We start from the raw sequence: 17,025 nt of genomic DNA, 5'->3' as shown, positions 1-17,025 counted from the left end.
AATGTTAAATAATTGTAAGGTTCACTTAAAACTTAAAAGAATAGTAAACCTAAAATGTAATTTTACTCACAATTTTCTCACAATCACATGGTTATAAACCTTTCTTTCTTCTGTTGAACACAATTCAATATAAATTCTTTCCAAATTCTTTCCAGATATGAAGTCATCTGGTGAAATTGTATTCATATCGCAAAAGAAAATAATATTTTCAATATTGTGCAGCCCTAGTTTTGAATGAACTGTCTATATATGCAAGAACAGTAACTGCAATCATTTTTTTCAAGACTTTGTTACAATAATAATATACACATTTTTATATTATTACAATTCATTACAATTTATAAATATGTAAAGGCTTTAAAAAAATCAATAACAATAACAAATGCAGTGTTTTAGATGTATATTTTGCAACTTGCAAAACATCCAAAACAGTACTGTGCTTGTATGTTTGAGCATGTGATAGTATTTTTATCAGCCGAAAACTTGTAAAGTGCTTATAAATGTGTAGAGGATTAGGATTTCCTCTGTCATGCACACAAATGAAGATCTGCTGCACAGAGATGCATTTCTGATGTCTGTATTGAACAGTAAAGAGCAATAATGCGACTATTCCAAGAAAAACAGGGTATGCTTGAGCAATTCTGTCCATTTAATCTTGTGACATCATGTCCAGTGTTTGGTTTGCTGAGAAGTTTTTGGTCTGTGTTGCATTTATATTTCAATAACTGCTTCAAATTCTTAAAGAAGATCGAGACATGTATTTTCATTGGTCGCTTGTTTGGGTTCAGATGGGAGTGTTCACACATACCAAAAAACAGAAATGTGCACACATCTGGGATTTTCAAAGGCGCTTGTTTAAAAACAAAAACAGTGGCAAAAGTAAAAAGAAAATCTACACACTGCCACTTTAACTCTCAGAAATGTTTTATTAACAACGTTTTGACCTACATGGTCTTCATTGACAATACTTTGTCTCCACTGGGGTTTAAATTTGGATTTTAATTGAAATATTTTTTGTAATTATATATATGCATCACATATTGTCATATGTATTCTGTTGTGTGTGTGTGTGTGTGTGTGTGTGTGTGTGTGTGTGTGTGTGTGTGTGTGTGTGTGTGTGTGTGTGTGTGTGTGTGTGTGTGTTTGTGTGTGTGTGTGTGTGTGTGTGTGTGTGTGTGTGTGTGTGTGTGTGTGTGTGTGTGTGTGTGTTCCACTTGTTTACTGGGTTGTTGGTTGATTGGTGTGATTACTGTTTGCAAGTGTTATGTGTAGACCTTGACTATTTCTTGAGTTCTCTTGTTTTCTTTATTAACCTGATGAAGACCATATAGGTCGAAACACTTAAAAAAAATAATAAATGAAAGCTAAAGTGGCAGTGTGTCCAATTTCTTTTTACTTTTTCCACAGCGTTCACACATACCCCATGTCCACCAGCACGTTCAGAGCAAGTGATATTTCCAGTTCAGAGATGGTTCCTCTAGCAAACCTTCTAAATTTGCTTTGCTTTTTTTACCAAAACTTCAAGCTGATGACCGTTAAACACATCATCACAGTCTTGTAAAAGGGTCCATAACTTGTCCATGCAGAGCACTATAATTTGTATAGAAGGACAGTAAAAGGGAGAATAATGTGTTTGCGTAGCATGCCTTTATTTGAATAAACAGAAAATAGGATTGATGATGTGTTCAACATTATGTTCCACTGCTAGTTCAAACATGGCGCTCAAAACTGTTTCTGTTAAACTCTTTGGTCACAAAAACCCTGCCCTCAGCCCCTGGCACAAATGGTTCTTACTTCTCGCCCAGAAATGTTTTTGGTGCTACTTCAGATCCACTTTTCCTGTTGGAAAAAGGGATCGCCAAGTTCATTTTAATCATACTTTAAAAGTATGAACATACTGTCAGTGAGCTTTTCTTATGTTTTACATATGACTTTAGCACTTTCCAACATTTTAAGTCCAGAGCAATTTTGAAAATGTTTAAAAGTGATAATGTGGACAGATATTAAAATGAAAACCCTTTTTTTCAAATCTGGATTAATAATTTTTTTTGTGTGTTCTTCATTCCACTAGCTCTCCATCTGTTACCCTACTCTCTCAGACAGAGAGATGCAGTAGCTCTTTTCTAAAGGTGAACTTTTTAGAGATTAATATGTATAATTTTAGTAATAATATATACCTTTAAGGAACCAATATGAACTCTTTTATTACAAATATTCTTAAAAGGCACCGCCCCAGTGACTGCTATTGTATTTCTGAGGTTATATGCAGTCCAGAGTTACCACCTAGAGCACTGTGGAGGGTCTCGGGCAAAAGCTGGCGGCTGTTAGGATCCTTCTGCCAATCAGTTTACAACTCTCTTGCTGCTCTCCCTTCCGAAGTGGAATGACAAACCAAAGCCTCTTGGCATGGCCAGAGCAGACGGACCCAATTTCTGCTTTGCATAAAAAAAAGTCAAAACCACACACAAGCGCTACGAATGAACAGAGGAAAGAAGGAGGAGAGGAGGAAATAGCGCCAAGCATCAGATCTCCTTAAAGCCTTACAGCTGAAGCCTCCATCTCAGAGGAGATCACATTTCAACAAGATTGAGTTTAAGTGGTGGAGACAGAAGCTGCATGAAAGGGAGGGGGGGAAAGAGTTGCTTTCTCTAGTAATAGTAGAGGAGGAAAAAATGGCACAATATAGTTTACACAGAGCCAAAAGCTGAAGTCTAAAGCGTAGTGTTGAGCCATTTGCATCAAATAAAGAAGCTAATACTAAAAATGCTTCACTGAATTCCCTCTGCTTTCCTTCACATCACATTTTATCTTGTCATATGGTCAATAAAGTACTTATTTGGGCTGATTTTAGTCTGGCTGCACAGGGACCGTTGCTCTTGGCTGGGACAGGGTTAAAGACTCCTCCCTGGGGCTGTGCCTGCTACCGCTAAAATTAAACCTCCCCCACAGCTGGTTCCCATTAGCCTGCAGTGACACTAGGAGCCTGTACTTAAGCTGTGCTGTGGGGGCTCCGCCGCCCCGCTCAGATAATACTACTGTCCCCTGCCATAGGCCAAGTATAAACTGGCCCGGCACAGCTTCTGCTAGCAACCACTGTGTTTTCAGACCAGGAGAAAAGAAGAGGAGAGGAAGGTGAGAGTTACGGAGGCAAAGCATTATGGACAAAAGAGCCTGTCTCTGGTGAATGGAGGGGAAAACATCAAGCCTGTCGTCCCTTTTGTGTTCATCATAGGAGGAAAGACGTTTATTTCAATCAGCCAATCAGAATTAAGGGATAAGTTTACCGTTTATGTTTAGACTTAAGGTTTGGTTCATGCACTTCTACATGATTCTTATCCAACTATTATTCCCCTCTGATTTTGATAATTTACAGGTATTGTGGGGGTTTAGAGGTACGGAATAGGTACATTTTCCAACATAAATGTTGTTCCAGGATCAACATAAATGTTAATCCAGGATCGCATTGTACTTGGCAAAATTATGTGTTTGTTTTAATTCATGCTTTTGATTTTTCTTGTTTTGTTTTAATTATAATTTTAAAAAGTGTTAATATTTTTCTTATTATTTAAGTGAAATTGCTCATATTTCCTTGGAAATCCCGATATTAAATACATCTTCATAAATATTTCATTTTTTAACATACTTTATTTCAAGTAATTTAGCTAATAAAAATATTTGTATTCATTAATTTGTTTAAATATATTTTTCAGGAGTTTACACCTTTATTAGATAGGACAGTGGAGTTGAGACAAGAATACATGGGGAGCAGAGAGAGGAGGGAAACGATTGGCAAAGGACCTTGAGCCGGGAATCAAACTCAGGTCGCCGAGAGCATCTCAGTGCTACATGTCAGCACACTTTACCGCTATTGGTGCCAACAAAATATTTGTGTTTTTTTATTATTATCATAGCTCTGTGAGCAACCCTGGAAAGGATGACAGGATACTAACAATGGTCAGCATATATAAGTACACCCCTCACAAATCTATATTTTAAATTCATATTTTTAATAGCAAGCTATACAATATTATATTTGTGCATATACCTTAGATTAGTGAGTACTAAAGTTAAATCTGTAGCTTATCTAACAAAATAACTTGGTTAATAGTGGTCCAAAAATTAGTACACCCAAATTTATACGTTATTTTGTAATAAATAAAAAAAAGAAAAAATCAAGAGAAGTAGAAAAATGTCAAATTTTGTTGACAGTTTGTAAGATGTATATATATTTTTATACAATATATATATATATAATATATATATATATATATATATATAGTCAATATTTTGCTTGAATTTATTTGTATTGTATTTCAATTACTAAATATATTTGGTGACTAAAATTTTATTTTAAAAAATATATCTGTTTAATAAATCTGTTTTGTTGAAATGCAACAAAATACATTGCCTATATTCACTGAGAAATGGACTAAAATTTTATTTTTCAAAATGGTGTGTACTCATTTATATTGAGCACTATAACTGCATTCATTTCTAAATCTTTTAAATATTTAGATGAGTTTATCACTATCTAATGCTTAAAAGTTCATCTTTATTTGCTATACAAATTATAAATAACGTTTAACTATAGACCCACAGCCACAGGCAAACTGAGAGAGAGAGAAAGAGGGAGGTTTAATTATCATAAAAATATTCTTTTTTGGTATCAGCAAGAATCTTTTGCTTAGAAGAAATAAACATGTGGTCCTCCAAAATCACACTCTCAATAATGTAGCATGAACAACTTGATCCCAAACAAAGTTTAAACACTTTCCTCATGGCACATTTCAAAGTTAATCTAATGATATATTTTCTTTTTATCAGGCATATCATCAGACGGCTGTGAGTAAAGCCATATAATTAAGGTGATCTTGCCTCGCTGAGTTTCGCGTCTTCTTTATAACTATGCTTTTATCTCTAAATTACTTTTACAGTTTGGGAGTCTGGCAGCGAAACACAGCGCGGAATCATGAGCAACGAATGAGACGTTGCTGACTGATTTATGGTGTGAGAAATAAACCAATCTGCAGTCTTGTAAGGACACTTCAGCCAATAAGCAGACATTGCTCGCACATTCCTGATGACAGGCAGCACATATCGCACATGGTTTTGTATGCTGGGACAAACTGCAAGTCTGAACGCTTTCCGGTTCGGGTAATATTTTAGCCGTAGTCTATTAAAACCATAGCTCTTAAAGAGGGATCTGTTTGTGGAAAAGGTTAACAATCAGTTTAATTAGGAGCAGAGGCTGGGGCGCACGCATGAACTCTCCCGCTCTGACACTCACCGCTCTATAGGGAATTCACCATGTCAGACATTCACAGTGTGTGTGTGTGTGTGTGTGTGTGTGTGTGTGTGTGTGTGTGTGTGTGTGTGTTGTGTGTGTGTGTGTGAGGGAAAAAGAGAGAAATTAAAGGATGAAAGGAAAACAGAGGGCATGTGAGTGAGGAGAAGGAACAAAGTGAGAAAGGAAGGGAGGACAGACCTTATCGGCAAAGTTTGTCCATTCAGGATTTCCTTCCAAACAAAAGAGAAAGGAAACTCCAGCTCTCAAATGTGTTACATGGATATAAATCTGTCAAGAGCACTTGTTCAGGTCATTGTTTTTTTCAAGATTTTTTCTAACAAGTTCTAAAACTGTGGATACATCTCTAATTTAATATAAAGATTAGGATGAACAAGACACATGAGATAAACTACATAAATTTGGCAACAACCACTATGGGTGACAATTTGTCATCTTAAAGTACTCATACTGTACCTGCCCAGTGCTTTTAAAATGACTTTTACTGATGAAACCAAATTAAAGCAAATTGATTCAGACAGCTGATAATAGTGTATTTCTTAAATGACTTGCCCCTTAGGTTTAGGTTGCTAAATAAATAAATAAATAAATAAAGAGTTAATAACAGCTTATCAGAGATCAAAAGGACAAGCACAGATGTTCCTTAAGGCTGTGTTAGTTCCCCAATTTTGTTTACACTGTTTACAAATGACTGTGTACGTCATAGTTCCAGTAATCCTATAGTAAAATACTCAGATGATACAGTGGTACCATTTTGTATGAACACAGTGACCCCTCAGTCTACCATTTAGAGGTTGAAAGGTGAATTGGTGCACTTTAAACCATCTTTTTATTAATATCAACGAAAAAGAAAATTGAGTCAATTGGAAATCATTCACCTTTGGTTATTGACACAGAGGCCATTAATCAGTGTGCTCTTATAAATATCTGGGTGTTCACATAGATTGTTTGCTTACCTGGGGTTCACACGTAGACAGTATTTGTTCTTCTGTGCAGCAGTGACTGCATTTTTTTATGGAGATTGAGAGTTTTTGGGGTACAGCAAAAAGCTTGTTTGATAAGTTTGTTAAGATGTTTTTTATTTTACAAAGCTGTGATTGAAACCATAATATGCTATGGATTTACTGTGTGGTATGGAAACATTACAGTTCAATCTAAAGATAAGCTTGGCGGGCCGGTAAAGACAGCCATGAGAATCACAGAGAAAAGGGAATATCGATCCTTACAATCTCTCTATGAGCAATCAGTTCAGGATAAAGCTACTGAAATATTAGCTGACCCCTCGTACAGTTTTTTTATGATTATGAATTACTGCCTTCTGGTTGATGATACAGGCTGCCTGTGTGCAGATATTGAAATCTTTTTTTACCTATATCAATTAAACTTTTAAATATGTAATATTTGTTAATGATTGAATGTTTGTGTTGATTTGTGTTTTGTGTTTTTTGATGTCAGTTTCTATCCAGTGTATGCAAATTTGGGCCTAGAGTCCAAGACAAATTTCCCCATTGGGGACAATAAAGTGTAAACAAACAAACAAATATACAATTCTTAAAAATAAATTGCATTTCAAATTCAAAAACTAATTATGGAACAGCATATTAATACTATAGATCTTCAAAATATATTACAATACTAAGATTCAACAGTGAATATGTACAACAAGAATGCACAATAGTAAGCAGTAGTATGCATTGATTACCTACAAATGAGCATTGTATGGAAACATTACTGCCTTATTGTCAAGCAAAAAATACTTATATACACTGTTATGTGTTAAGTTGACTTAACATTTTTTATGCACATATATAATTTACTTAATAATTATAAGGCAACAGGTTTACTCCCTTTTTAAAGGCAACTAAACGCAATTTAACAGTGAATTAAACCTAAATTTTGCACCGTAATATATATATTTTTGTAAGTTGCCAATTCCCATATTTACAGATCCAATACAACATTTTATAATTTAAGAAGAGCTGTAACATACAGGTATACAGTTTTGGTTAAGTTACTTTAAAAAGATAATTGATTACAAATTACGGATTACTGGAAAAATGTAATCTGATTACATTACTAATTACTTTACTTTGAAGTTACTTTTAAAACATAAAATATACCTTTAAAAATCCTAAATAAACTGCAGCTCTTTCAGTAATTTAATATACACTGAAAAACGGGTAATTAGCAGCTTGACATTAGCAGCTTGAGTTCACCCCCAACAAAACATTCTCTCATCATTCACTTGTTCCAAACCTGTTTACCTTTTTTTAATACAAAAGAAGAAACCTGGATACCTGTAATCATCGACATCCATAGTATGGAAAAGCAATGCAGTGTTTAGGTGTTCTGTGTTTGTCTGGGGTAATTAGTCAACCTAAATGTGTATATTTCAAGGTATGAAGCAGATCGGTCAGTTCTTGTCAAGTGACTCAAATGATGTGCCTGGGAAATGCACAAAAGATGTCAAAGCAGTCGAAAGTTCTTTAGACTGCATTTCACAGCAGTATCTTAGTTTTTACGCTCAATAAAATCAAATGTCTGTATTATCACTTGAAAAAGCAACCGCTCTCGACTGCAACCATTTCAGCTCGTGTTCTCCAGCAATTTAAAAGCGCATGCTTATTAACTGACATTGCCCCTGAAAATGTGATTTAAAAGATTTTTTTCTTCTAAAAACTACATTTGTAATGCAAGTAATGTAATGTAAATGTAATGTAATGTGTATTTATATAGCGCATTTATTGTGTATGGCCGTACACCCAAAGCTCTTCACAATCATGAGGGGGGTCTCTCCACACCACCACCAGTGTGCAGCATCCACTTGGATGATGCGACGGCTGCCACAGGACAACGGCGCCAGTGCGCTCACCACACACCAGCTATTGGTGGAGAGGAGAGACAGTGATAGAGCCAATTCGGTGGAAGGGGATGATTGGGAGGCCATGATCGTAAGGGCCGATAGAGGGACTTTGGCCAGGACACCGGGGTTACACACCTGCTCTTTCACGAGAAGTGCCATGGTATTTTTAATGACCACAGAGAGTCAGGACCTCGGTTTAATGTCTCATCCAAAAGACAGCGTCCACCGACAGTTTAGTGTCCCCTTCACTTTTACTGGGGCATTTGGACTCACACAGACCACAGGTTGAGCACCCCCTGCTGGCCTCACTAACACCACTTCCAACAGCAACCTAGTGTTCCCTAGTGATCTCCCATCCAGGTACTGACCAGGCTCAGCCCTGCTTAACTTCAGTGAGTAACCGGTCTTGGGCTGCAGGGTGATATGGCTGTGTAATGCAATTACACCGACTTTAGTAATCAAATTACAAAAATTTAAAATGTAATTCATTAGATTACTGCGTTCCTTAAAAATGTAATTAGAATACAGTAACACTTCACTGTGAAACCTGTTACACACAACTCTGCAGGTATCATATAAATACCATAACGCAACGTCATCTGATGCCATCAAAGTACACAATAAGAAAAATCTTATATGCCTCTGACCAACCAACAAAAAATATTGCACTTGAAAAGGGGTAAACAATACTAAACACAAAGTTGCAACAATCCAACACATCTAAGCACAGCCATATGAGTGTGTATGTGTGTCTGGTAGTGTCAGAGTGTGTTAGGGTATGCATGGCTTGGGCTGTATTTTGAAGGCAGACGGTGTGAGTCTCATTAAAGCTGCATGGATCTGCATTCTGGCAGAGGTGACAGACAGGTGGATAGGATTACCAGTGAGCACGAGCTCAGAAACACGCATGCTCGGGCCACGATCGACGCACACACCCTTCACGCCTTTTTAAATAATTAACAGCCAAAGATTAGTCCGTCAGCCTCGGGGCCAAAAGGTCCATTGATTTCTCACGGATGCATTTTTAATGAGCGCATCTCAGTGAGGCAGCATCCGTGAAGAGAGGCTTCCTTGTCCACAGCAGCGCTAGAAACACCGGCAGCTTTGCGAAAGGGGCTTGTGGTAAAAACACAAACAAAGCCAGTAAGTGCTTCTCTAATGTCTCGCACTACACAAAGGCTTGAAGGGAAAGGCCTCAGGGGTGACCTTAAAAGAACCTATGGCAAAATGCTATTTAATCCGGCCCGAGCGTTTCCTTTAATTGGTCTTGTGCGACCATCCATAAAGCTGTTAGCCGGCGGCATATTTCCTAATCAGCCTTTATGAACTGTAAACATCTCGGCACCGGGCTCTTTAAAGCATTAGAAGACTTGAATTAAATTTGTAGCACATTTGGTAAGTGTGATAGACATGGTAGGAAAGTGAGCGCAGAAGAATGCCTGATGGTGTTGATTACGTATTTCCCTTTCTTTACAGTATAATGTTTCACAGGAGATACAGTGAGACAAAAGTCCAGCTGAGAATCTGATTTACTCTACATTCAACAAGATTCATGGAAGGGGTTAAAGGATTGATGCCCAACCAATGAAAACTGTGTGATCAGTTTCTCCAACTTGGAGGTTTTTTCTTTATTTTTTTTTATTTTGTTATGGATGGATGGATAGATAGATGGATGGATGGATGGATGGATGGATGGATGGATGGATAGATGGATAGATGGATAGATGGATAGATGGATAGATAGATAGATAGATGGATAGATGGATAGATAGATAGATAGATAGATAGATAGATAGATAGATAGATAGATAGATAGATAGATAGATAGATAGATAGATAGATAGATAGATAGATAGATAGATCGATCAGCATATATGAGTACACCCTATAGGAATCTTTACAATATTAGATTTGTGTATATACATTATTATTCAGCACTGAAGCCAAATCTGGAGCTAATCTAACAAAATAACTTACAATTAGTAGCTCAAATTTATGTTAGGGAAAAATATTAAATTATATCTTAAAAAAAACAGCAAAAATCAAAGAGAAACAAATAATATATACAATTTTGTCTAAATGTTTGTAAGTTTGTAAAAAAAAATTTTTTTTGCAATATTGCATGAATTTAAATGTCTTTTCTTTTCATTTCCAAAGATGTTCTGTGAGAAAAAAATATTTTAATAAATATATCTGTTTAATAAATCTGTTTTGTTCAAATGCATCAATATATTACCCATATGACTTCAACTGTATATATATATATATATATATATTAATAAATAAATGTAATTAAAACTTTCACAGGATTTCTAAACATTATTTTTTTAAGCCCCTAATAAAATATTGTTAAATTAAATAACTTCATAATAATTTATTAATCTAAATAATTCCAATTATTTAGACATGATTTCTTTTTCTTACAAAAATGCATTTTGGTCATTAAAACCTGGAAAATGTCATTTAGAAAGAAAATTTGTGGAAAAAACTTCAGAGAAAAAAATAGTCAAATAAATATAATCTATAAAAATTCAAATGGAAAAACGGTGAATTTAGAGTGAAAAACTGAACATGGGAAATAAATGAATAAAATTGATTACTCAGAGACATATGGTGGTTTAGATCAACAAAAATATGACTAAATGATGACTTCATTTTTATTTTCAGTTGGGACTATTCCTGCATGTTCGCAGCCTTTCCCTACTGATTAAACGTGCGTTTTAAAAGTATACAGTACTGTATGCCTTTGACAACCTTGTCAGAAATAAATCTATAGTTTATTAGTTATTTATAACTAATAGTTATAGTTTTGAAAGGAAAAAAGACGATCACTGCAGTACTGTTTTATCTCACATTCTTATGGTTTTAGGGAGTATATGCATTCCTTAATCCAGAGAAAGAAGAGGGAGTTGTTGAAAGACCAATTCAAAAATCGAAAACCGATGAGCGTGTCTAAAATAACACTGCTACAGAAATAAAATCCAATGTTTAAACATAAAATGGAAAGCCATGCCATGTTTCATTCAAGAGAGACTGTTTTTCTTGCTGTCTGCAGTGTAATATTTCAAGGGTTCGTTTTTCCTTGAGATGTGTGAGAGAGAAACGTATCATTATGGAAAATCAAGGCTTTTGCCCGTCTAAACCATGGATACGTCTGGTTTGAAAAAGTGACACACTTCCTTTGCAGGAAGGAAAAGACGAAAGAGAAACAGAAATGACTTCTTCAATCATTCCTCAGATTTCATAAATCATGCATGTGGCTTTTTTTACTTACAAAAAGTTTAGCATGTATTAATGGTTTGAGTGTGTGTACATTATGAGCTGATTTATATTTTAAGGGAGATGAGGGGGCGTGAGTTAGAGTTTAAACAGGAATAATTGCCAATACAGTCAAAGAAAGAGTGTCAGGACTACCTTTCCCGTCTCCCGCTCGAAGTCCACATATTCTCGGGTGGGCGCCTGCCGCTGATCCCCATGAAGGTTGGCTGGGAAGAACTGCAGCGAGAGGTTGGTGCCGGTCGCCACAAAAGCCTTTTAGAGGGAAATCAATACAAACAGGATAAGAAAGCCAGGCCCGAGCATAAATTATGCAGCCCGTCATTTCTGTTTTCACATCAGAGAGAAGAAGAGAATGCCTGGAGCCAAGGCCAGCGGTCAAAACATCAGGAAAAGAAGGGAGGGGGGAGGGGGGTGCGCAACGCAAAGAGAGAAAAAAACACAAGTCATCATTTTCCCTATTTGAGGTATTGAGTTACACACATCTGATTCTATTTTACCAACGCTCAATGCTGGCAAAGCGGGCTGCGCCAAACTGAGTTTGAGAGGAGACAGAACGCAGGAGTGAATGAGTGACAGAGAGATAACAGAGACCGAGACGAGTACAAAATCAATAATTGTTTTAAATTCAGACCCTCACTTACTTTAATAGCAGCTGGACTGCTGTAAAGGTTTTGAATTATGGTTCTATAATTCAATAACATTCTCAAGGAACATGAGCAACAAAAAGAGGTTTAAGCTAAACTGGCTTGCAGAATTTAGTTGTTTTAATTAAGTATACAAAAAAAAATCCCTCTTATGTCAAGAATAATTATACATTATATCAACCACTGCTCAGCATCATCGCAATGGCTAAATTAGTCTCTGTAGCTTTGTGCAGACCTGTTCCCATCTCTGAACCTCAACATTTAATCTACTGTTGACATTAAGGGCAAATAAGGCCAAATGTGACCGCGTCTTTCTGATTAAAGAACTAAAGTGCACCACATGCGAGTACAACACAGCTAATGTGCATTAGCATTGAAAGCATGATGACAAAACTTTGCCTCACAAAGCACAAATTATACAAACAAAAACTACTTTGTATTTTATATAAGATATTATTAAGCATTTACTAGGAAGATAACAATCAACAAGGCTTAAAGTGATGTGTTTGATGAAACTGTGCCTAAAATCGAATTAAATAAAAAGTGACATCAAACAGAAAAGCAGCAATAGATTTTATTGTATCTGTCTGGTTTGAGCTAACGTTATAATAAGCTGAATACGTTTATTTTGAATTATTGTAACAGTTGTCTCATCTATTCTTAGAAACAAAACGGGCAGCTAAATACAATCTCAAAACAACCCTGAAGATATGAGATTTAAAAAAGGGATAAACAGGCCTTCATCAAACCATAGTGCGTAACTCTAAAATATTTAGTCAATAGCTAACTTTAAAATTTTAAAAAGCTAAATATTTTAGGCTACTAGATCTAATAAATAGGAGAAAGACTCTTAATACACTCTGCCTGTTTTAAGCAGACTGTAAATTAGACACGTCCGAGTTCATCTGCACCCGTGAGACGCGTTTCTGATTACAATTAAAAGCCGACAGGCATTTTACGCATTGTTGAATTGTTTACAGTTCTGACAACTGGGTAAATTAAACACATATAATAATTATACAATATGATCATAAATGCTCTCTTTGTTGCTTTGGCGCTCAAAAAATATAAGGAAGTATTCAGATGGTTTTTGGGTGACAGAGTTTGAGATGCATGTTCAAGGCAGTGTTTAAATACTGCTTCGGCTGCATGAACGCAGGGTCAGTGTTGTAATTGTCCGGTGCTGTGAGGTGCGTGTACTCACTATCTCTGAGCGGCCGTCACGGCACGCGTTCTGGAAGCGCGCCTGCCTTTCCTCGTGCGGCCGATCGCGGAAACCGGTGTATTTAATCTGTAAACAGGGATGAAAAAGGCACAGAACACAGAGTGTTATTACCCCTGTATAACAATTTTTTTTGTAACTTGTCAAACACACGTCTCTTAATGCTCAGTTTCAAGATTTATTTTAATGTTTGAACAACATTTTAAATCAAACTGTAGAGAAAGTCGGTTGATATATAGGCTATAATTTTTTTTTCTTCACATTCTGACTTTGGTTTTCAGCTTTTAATGGATTTTATAAAGCCTGTGACTTGAGGAAAACTAATTTGGTTACTCAAATAAAAAAAACATATTTTTAGGCTACACAAAAACATGATGCGCCTTTTTAAAGTGAGATATTATCAATTGGAATTAGAAGTAAACTATATGTATAACAATTATGCCAAAAGCTGATGTTCACTGCTACTTCTTTCATTATGTCAAGATGCTTCCGATACAGCATAACGCTGAAACTGCGGTGAACAGAAGGATAAAAACTTCTCAGCAGTCAGTATTATCGGTGGCTACACAGAGCTCGTTAAAGAAAGAGGCGATGACATGCTTGTTTTCATGTCACGCGAGAGGTGCAACTTTGTTTCCGCCACTTTATCAAATGTCTCGGATGAATCGAGCTCACCTCGCACTCGCGGCTGAGTTTCCTGAAGAACTCCTCGTTCTCGAACTTGCTCCTCTGATCCGGGACCACCCGAGGCATCTTGAACGCGATTTGATCAATTTTGTTAATGGTATATTCGTCTAAACTTGCCAAGAAGAGTGAAGCGTTGCCTTGAAACTCGCCAGCCCCGCTCTTATTTCCTTCCGTCTTTTTTCTCTTCTAATGATGGAGTGTGCTGCAGTGAGCTTTGTGCTCTTTAAAGTGTAAAAGCTCTTTGGAGTTGGCTTCTTGTATGGTCCGTGAGCTGTACTGCTCTCGGTTTGGCAGTAGTTTGCAGTTGGCTTGTTGTTCTTCCTCACTCTCGCGCGTGTGTGATCTCCGACTGCTGACAACAGACGCTCGCTCGCGCTACTTTATCCGTCGTATGAGCTGCATGGCTCACAGTTACTTCCTGGCTCCTCGGAGTCCGACTTATGACTGTACACCCAAAATACTCCCCCCATTCACAATTCTCTCCACTATGGACCGAGTGTGCGCAGGCGTTAAATACATTACAACTTCTCTGAGCGAGATGCGCGCTCGTTTTCTTTCTGGAGAGGTTAAAGTTGTTACCTGTGACAGAGATGTTGCAACGTGGTAGGCTATGTGTAAACACATAATGTGAAGTAATTATCATAGAACACAAAGACATGTAATAATAAAAGTATATGTTTACACTGTAACAGTTATGTGAAGTACAAGTGTAAAATATTGTGGGGCTTATGCTTTTTTTACATGTTTCAATTATGAAGCATCCACGTCTGTTTATAATCCACCTATATAACAGATGAAAAGAACGAATAAGATACTCTTTAAATATATGTTCCATAGGTTGGATATGTTCCCAGATATGTTGTATTATTTAAACATGAAAGGTGGACAGACAGACAGACAGACAGACAGACAGACAGACAGACAGACAGACAGACAGACAGACAGACAGACAGACAGACAGATAGATAGATAGATAGATAGATAGATAGATAGATAGATAGATAGATAGATAGATAGATAGATAGATAGATAGATAGATAGATAGAACAGAGTGATATAGACAGATAAATACAGACATACATACAGATAGATAGATAGATAGATAGATAGATAGATAGATAGATAGATAGATAGATAGATAGATAGATAGATAGATAGATAGATAGATAGATAGATAGATAGATAGATAGATAGATAGATAGATAGATAGATGAGTGATATAGACAGATAAACAGACAGACAGAGGTACTAGAGTGATATAGAGAGACAGATGGACATGAGGCAGACAAATAAACATAAGACAAAGTGAGATAAATAGATGGGTAAAGGGATGTATAGACAGATATTTTAGTGACACACAGACAGACAGAGGTATTAGAGTGATATAGACAGATACACAGACAGATAGACAGACGGACAGACAGACAGATAGACAGACAGACAGTGTCATTCAATTTGTTATTTAATAAGCAAGTTAAATACTGCAAATGACCCATAACAGGTTACTTAAAAAAATAAATAAGGGACTATTTGCAAGAAATTTCGATGGATGGATGGATGAATAGATAGATAGATAGATAGATAGATAGATAGATAGATAGATAGATAGATAGATAGATAGATAGATAGATAGATAGATAGATAGATAGATAGATAGATAGATAGATAGATAGATAGATAGATAGATAGATAGACAGACAGATAGATAGACAGATAGATAGATAGATTTTTATGCTTTTACAATGTAGATTGTGTTTAAGCAGCTTAACATAGAAGTTTTAATAAATTGAAACTGTCAGTCCAGTTTTCAGAGTTGAAGTTCAGTTTAGTTCAGTTCATTGTGGTTTAATTTTCACTGCTGAAAGTGAAAAGACTAAAGAGCAAACTCATAGATGTGCAGCTCCACAAGTCTTAAAACCAGTGGCAACTGTGGAAAGGAACAAACTTTTCCAATTGACAAAAGTGAAGGAAAAAATGTTGACAGAAACTATTCTCAGTTGGCCATGACCATTTCTCCTCTGAGCAAACTTTTTGTGCAAAGATGCAGTCTAGGCTTAGAAGTTCTCAGAAGATAACATTATCCTATATGATATTTTATTTTTTAAAGGTCAATGAAGGTTATACAGTGTTGTTAACTGCAGAGCTCCTCTATTTAAAAAAAAAAAGAAGATTTAAAAAAAAACTGCAAGTTCTGAAAGTGATCAAGCCTCAGCCAGGCCAGAAAAAGTAAAGCAAAAGTAACTCAAAAGTAACATAACACATTACTTACTATAAAAAAAGTAACTAAGTAAACTTAGTAAAGTAAAACTACCTTTTTAGGGAGTAACTTAATATTGTAATGCATTACTTTCTAAAGTTACTTTCCCCAACACTAGATATGACCCCTTAGAAACAACTAATTCATATAATGATTTTATTCGTTTCTTGGGAAGATTAGTATTACAACATCTGTGGTAAATATTTTGGTGTTGAGACATATCTTACTTTATTGTGCATGTTTTGAAGTTGCAACTTCCCTCAGGACAGAGGGGGAGGTAGAGAAAAGAGTCAGAGAATGGGGAAGTGAACAGTACCAGAAGCATCCAAAGGCCTCTAAGCCCTGTCAGATCTAGCAGACAGATTGCATCACTTTTGTGCGGCTTACCACAGCTAGCGTGTGTGACTTTCAAATATGTTTTAAGCATTTCAACTGTCAGAATATCACTGCATGTATGACATGACAGTTAAAAGTAGTTAAGCTATAAGCTGATGGAGGAAGCATTTGAAGCTTAATCATTTTAAACACGGGCTGAGTTTTATACTGCTTATAGTTCCTCCCTTTTGGGGAGTCACATTATAGATCAATTCAATATATGTTTATTTCTATAGTCGATTTTACAATGTAGATTGTGTCTAAGCAGCTTAACATAGAAGTTCTAGTAAATTGAAATTGTGTCAGTCCAGTTTTTAGAGTTTAAATTCAGTTTAGTGTGGTTTAATTTTCACTGCTGAAAGTCCAAACACTGAAGAACAAATTCATCGATGC

The 17,025-nt window shown here is 36.1% G+C and overlaps 1 protein-coding gene across 14 annotated transcripts in view; it reads right to left on the bottom strand.

Annotated features, from left to right (window-relative positions):
• The window catches only part of cbfb (core-binding factor subunit beta), a 72,128-nt gene extending 57,682 nt beyond the window's left edge, over positions 1 to 14,446 (bottom strand). For 13 of the 14 annotated variants that reach the window (XM_087291591.1, XM_087291592.1, XM_087291586.1 and 10 more), the window contains exons 1-3: positions 13,989 to 14,446; positions 13,296 to 13,382; positions 11,583 to 11,699 (exon numbers count right to left, since the gene is read on the bottom strand). In XM_087291591.1, the coding sequence (XP_087147717.1) occupies positions 11,583 to 11,699; positions 13,296 to 13,382; positions 13,989 to 14,066 (282 nt within the window). In that variant the 5' untranslated portion in view covers positions 14,067 to 14,446. 14 annotated transcript variants of the gene reach the window in all.
• Positions 14,447 to 17,025: the final 2,579 nt, after the last annotated feature.

Source organism: Danio rerio, chromosome 18 (assembly GCF_052040795.2).
Source record: "Danio rerio strain M-AB ecotype USA chromosome 18, GRCz13ab, whole genome shotgun sequence".
NCBI classification, from domain to species: Eukaryota; Metazoa; Chordata; class Actinopteri; order Cypriniformes; family Danionidae; genus Danio; species Danio rerio.
The sequence above is the reverse complement of the archived record's forward strand: the minus strand, read 5'-3'. Positions and strand labels throughout refer to the sequence as shown.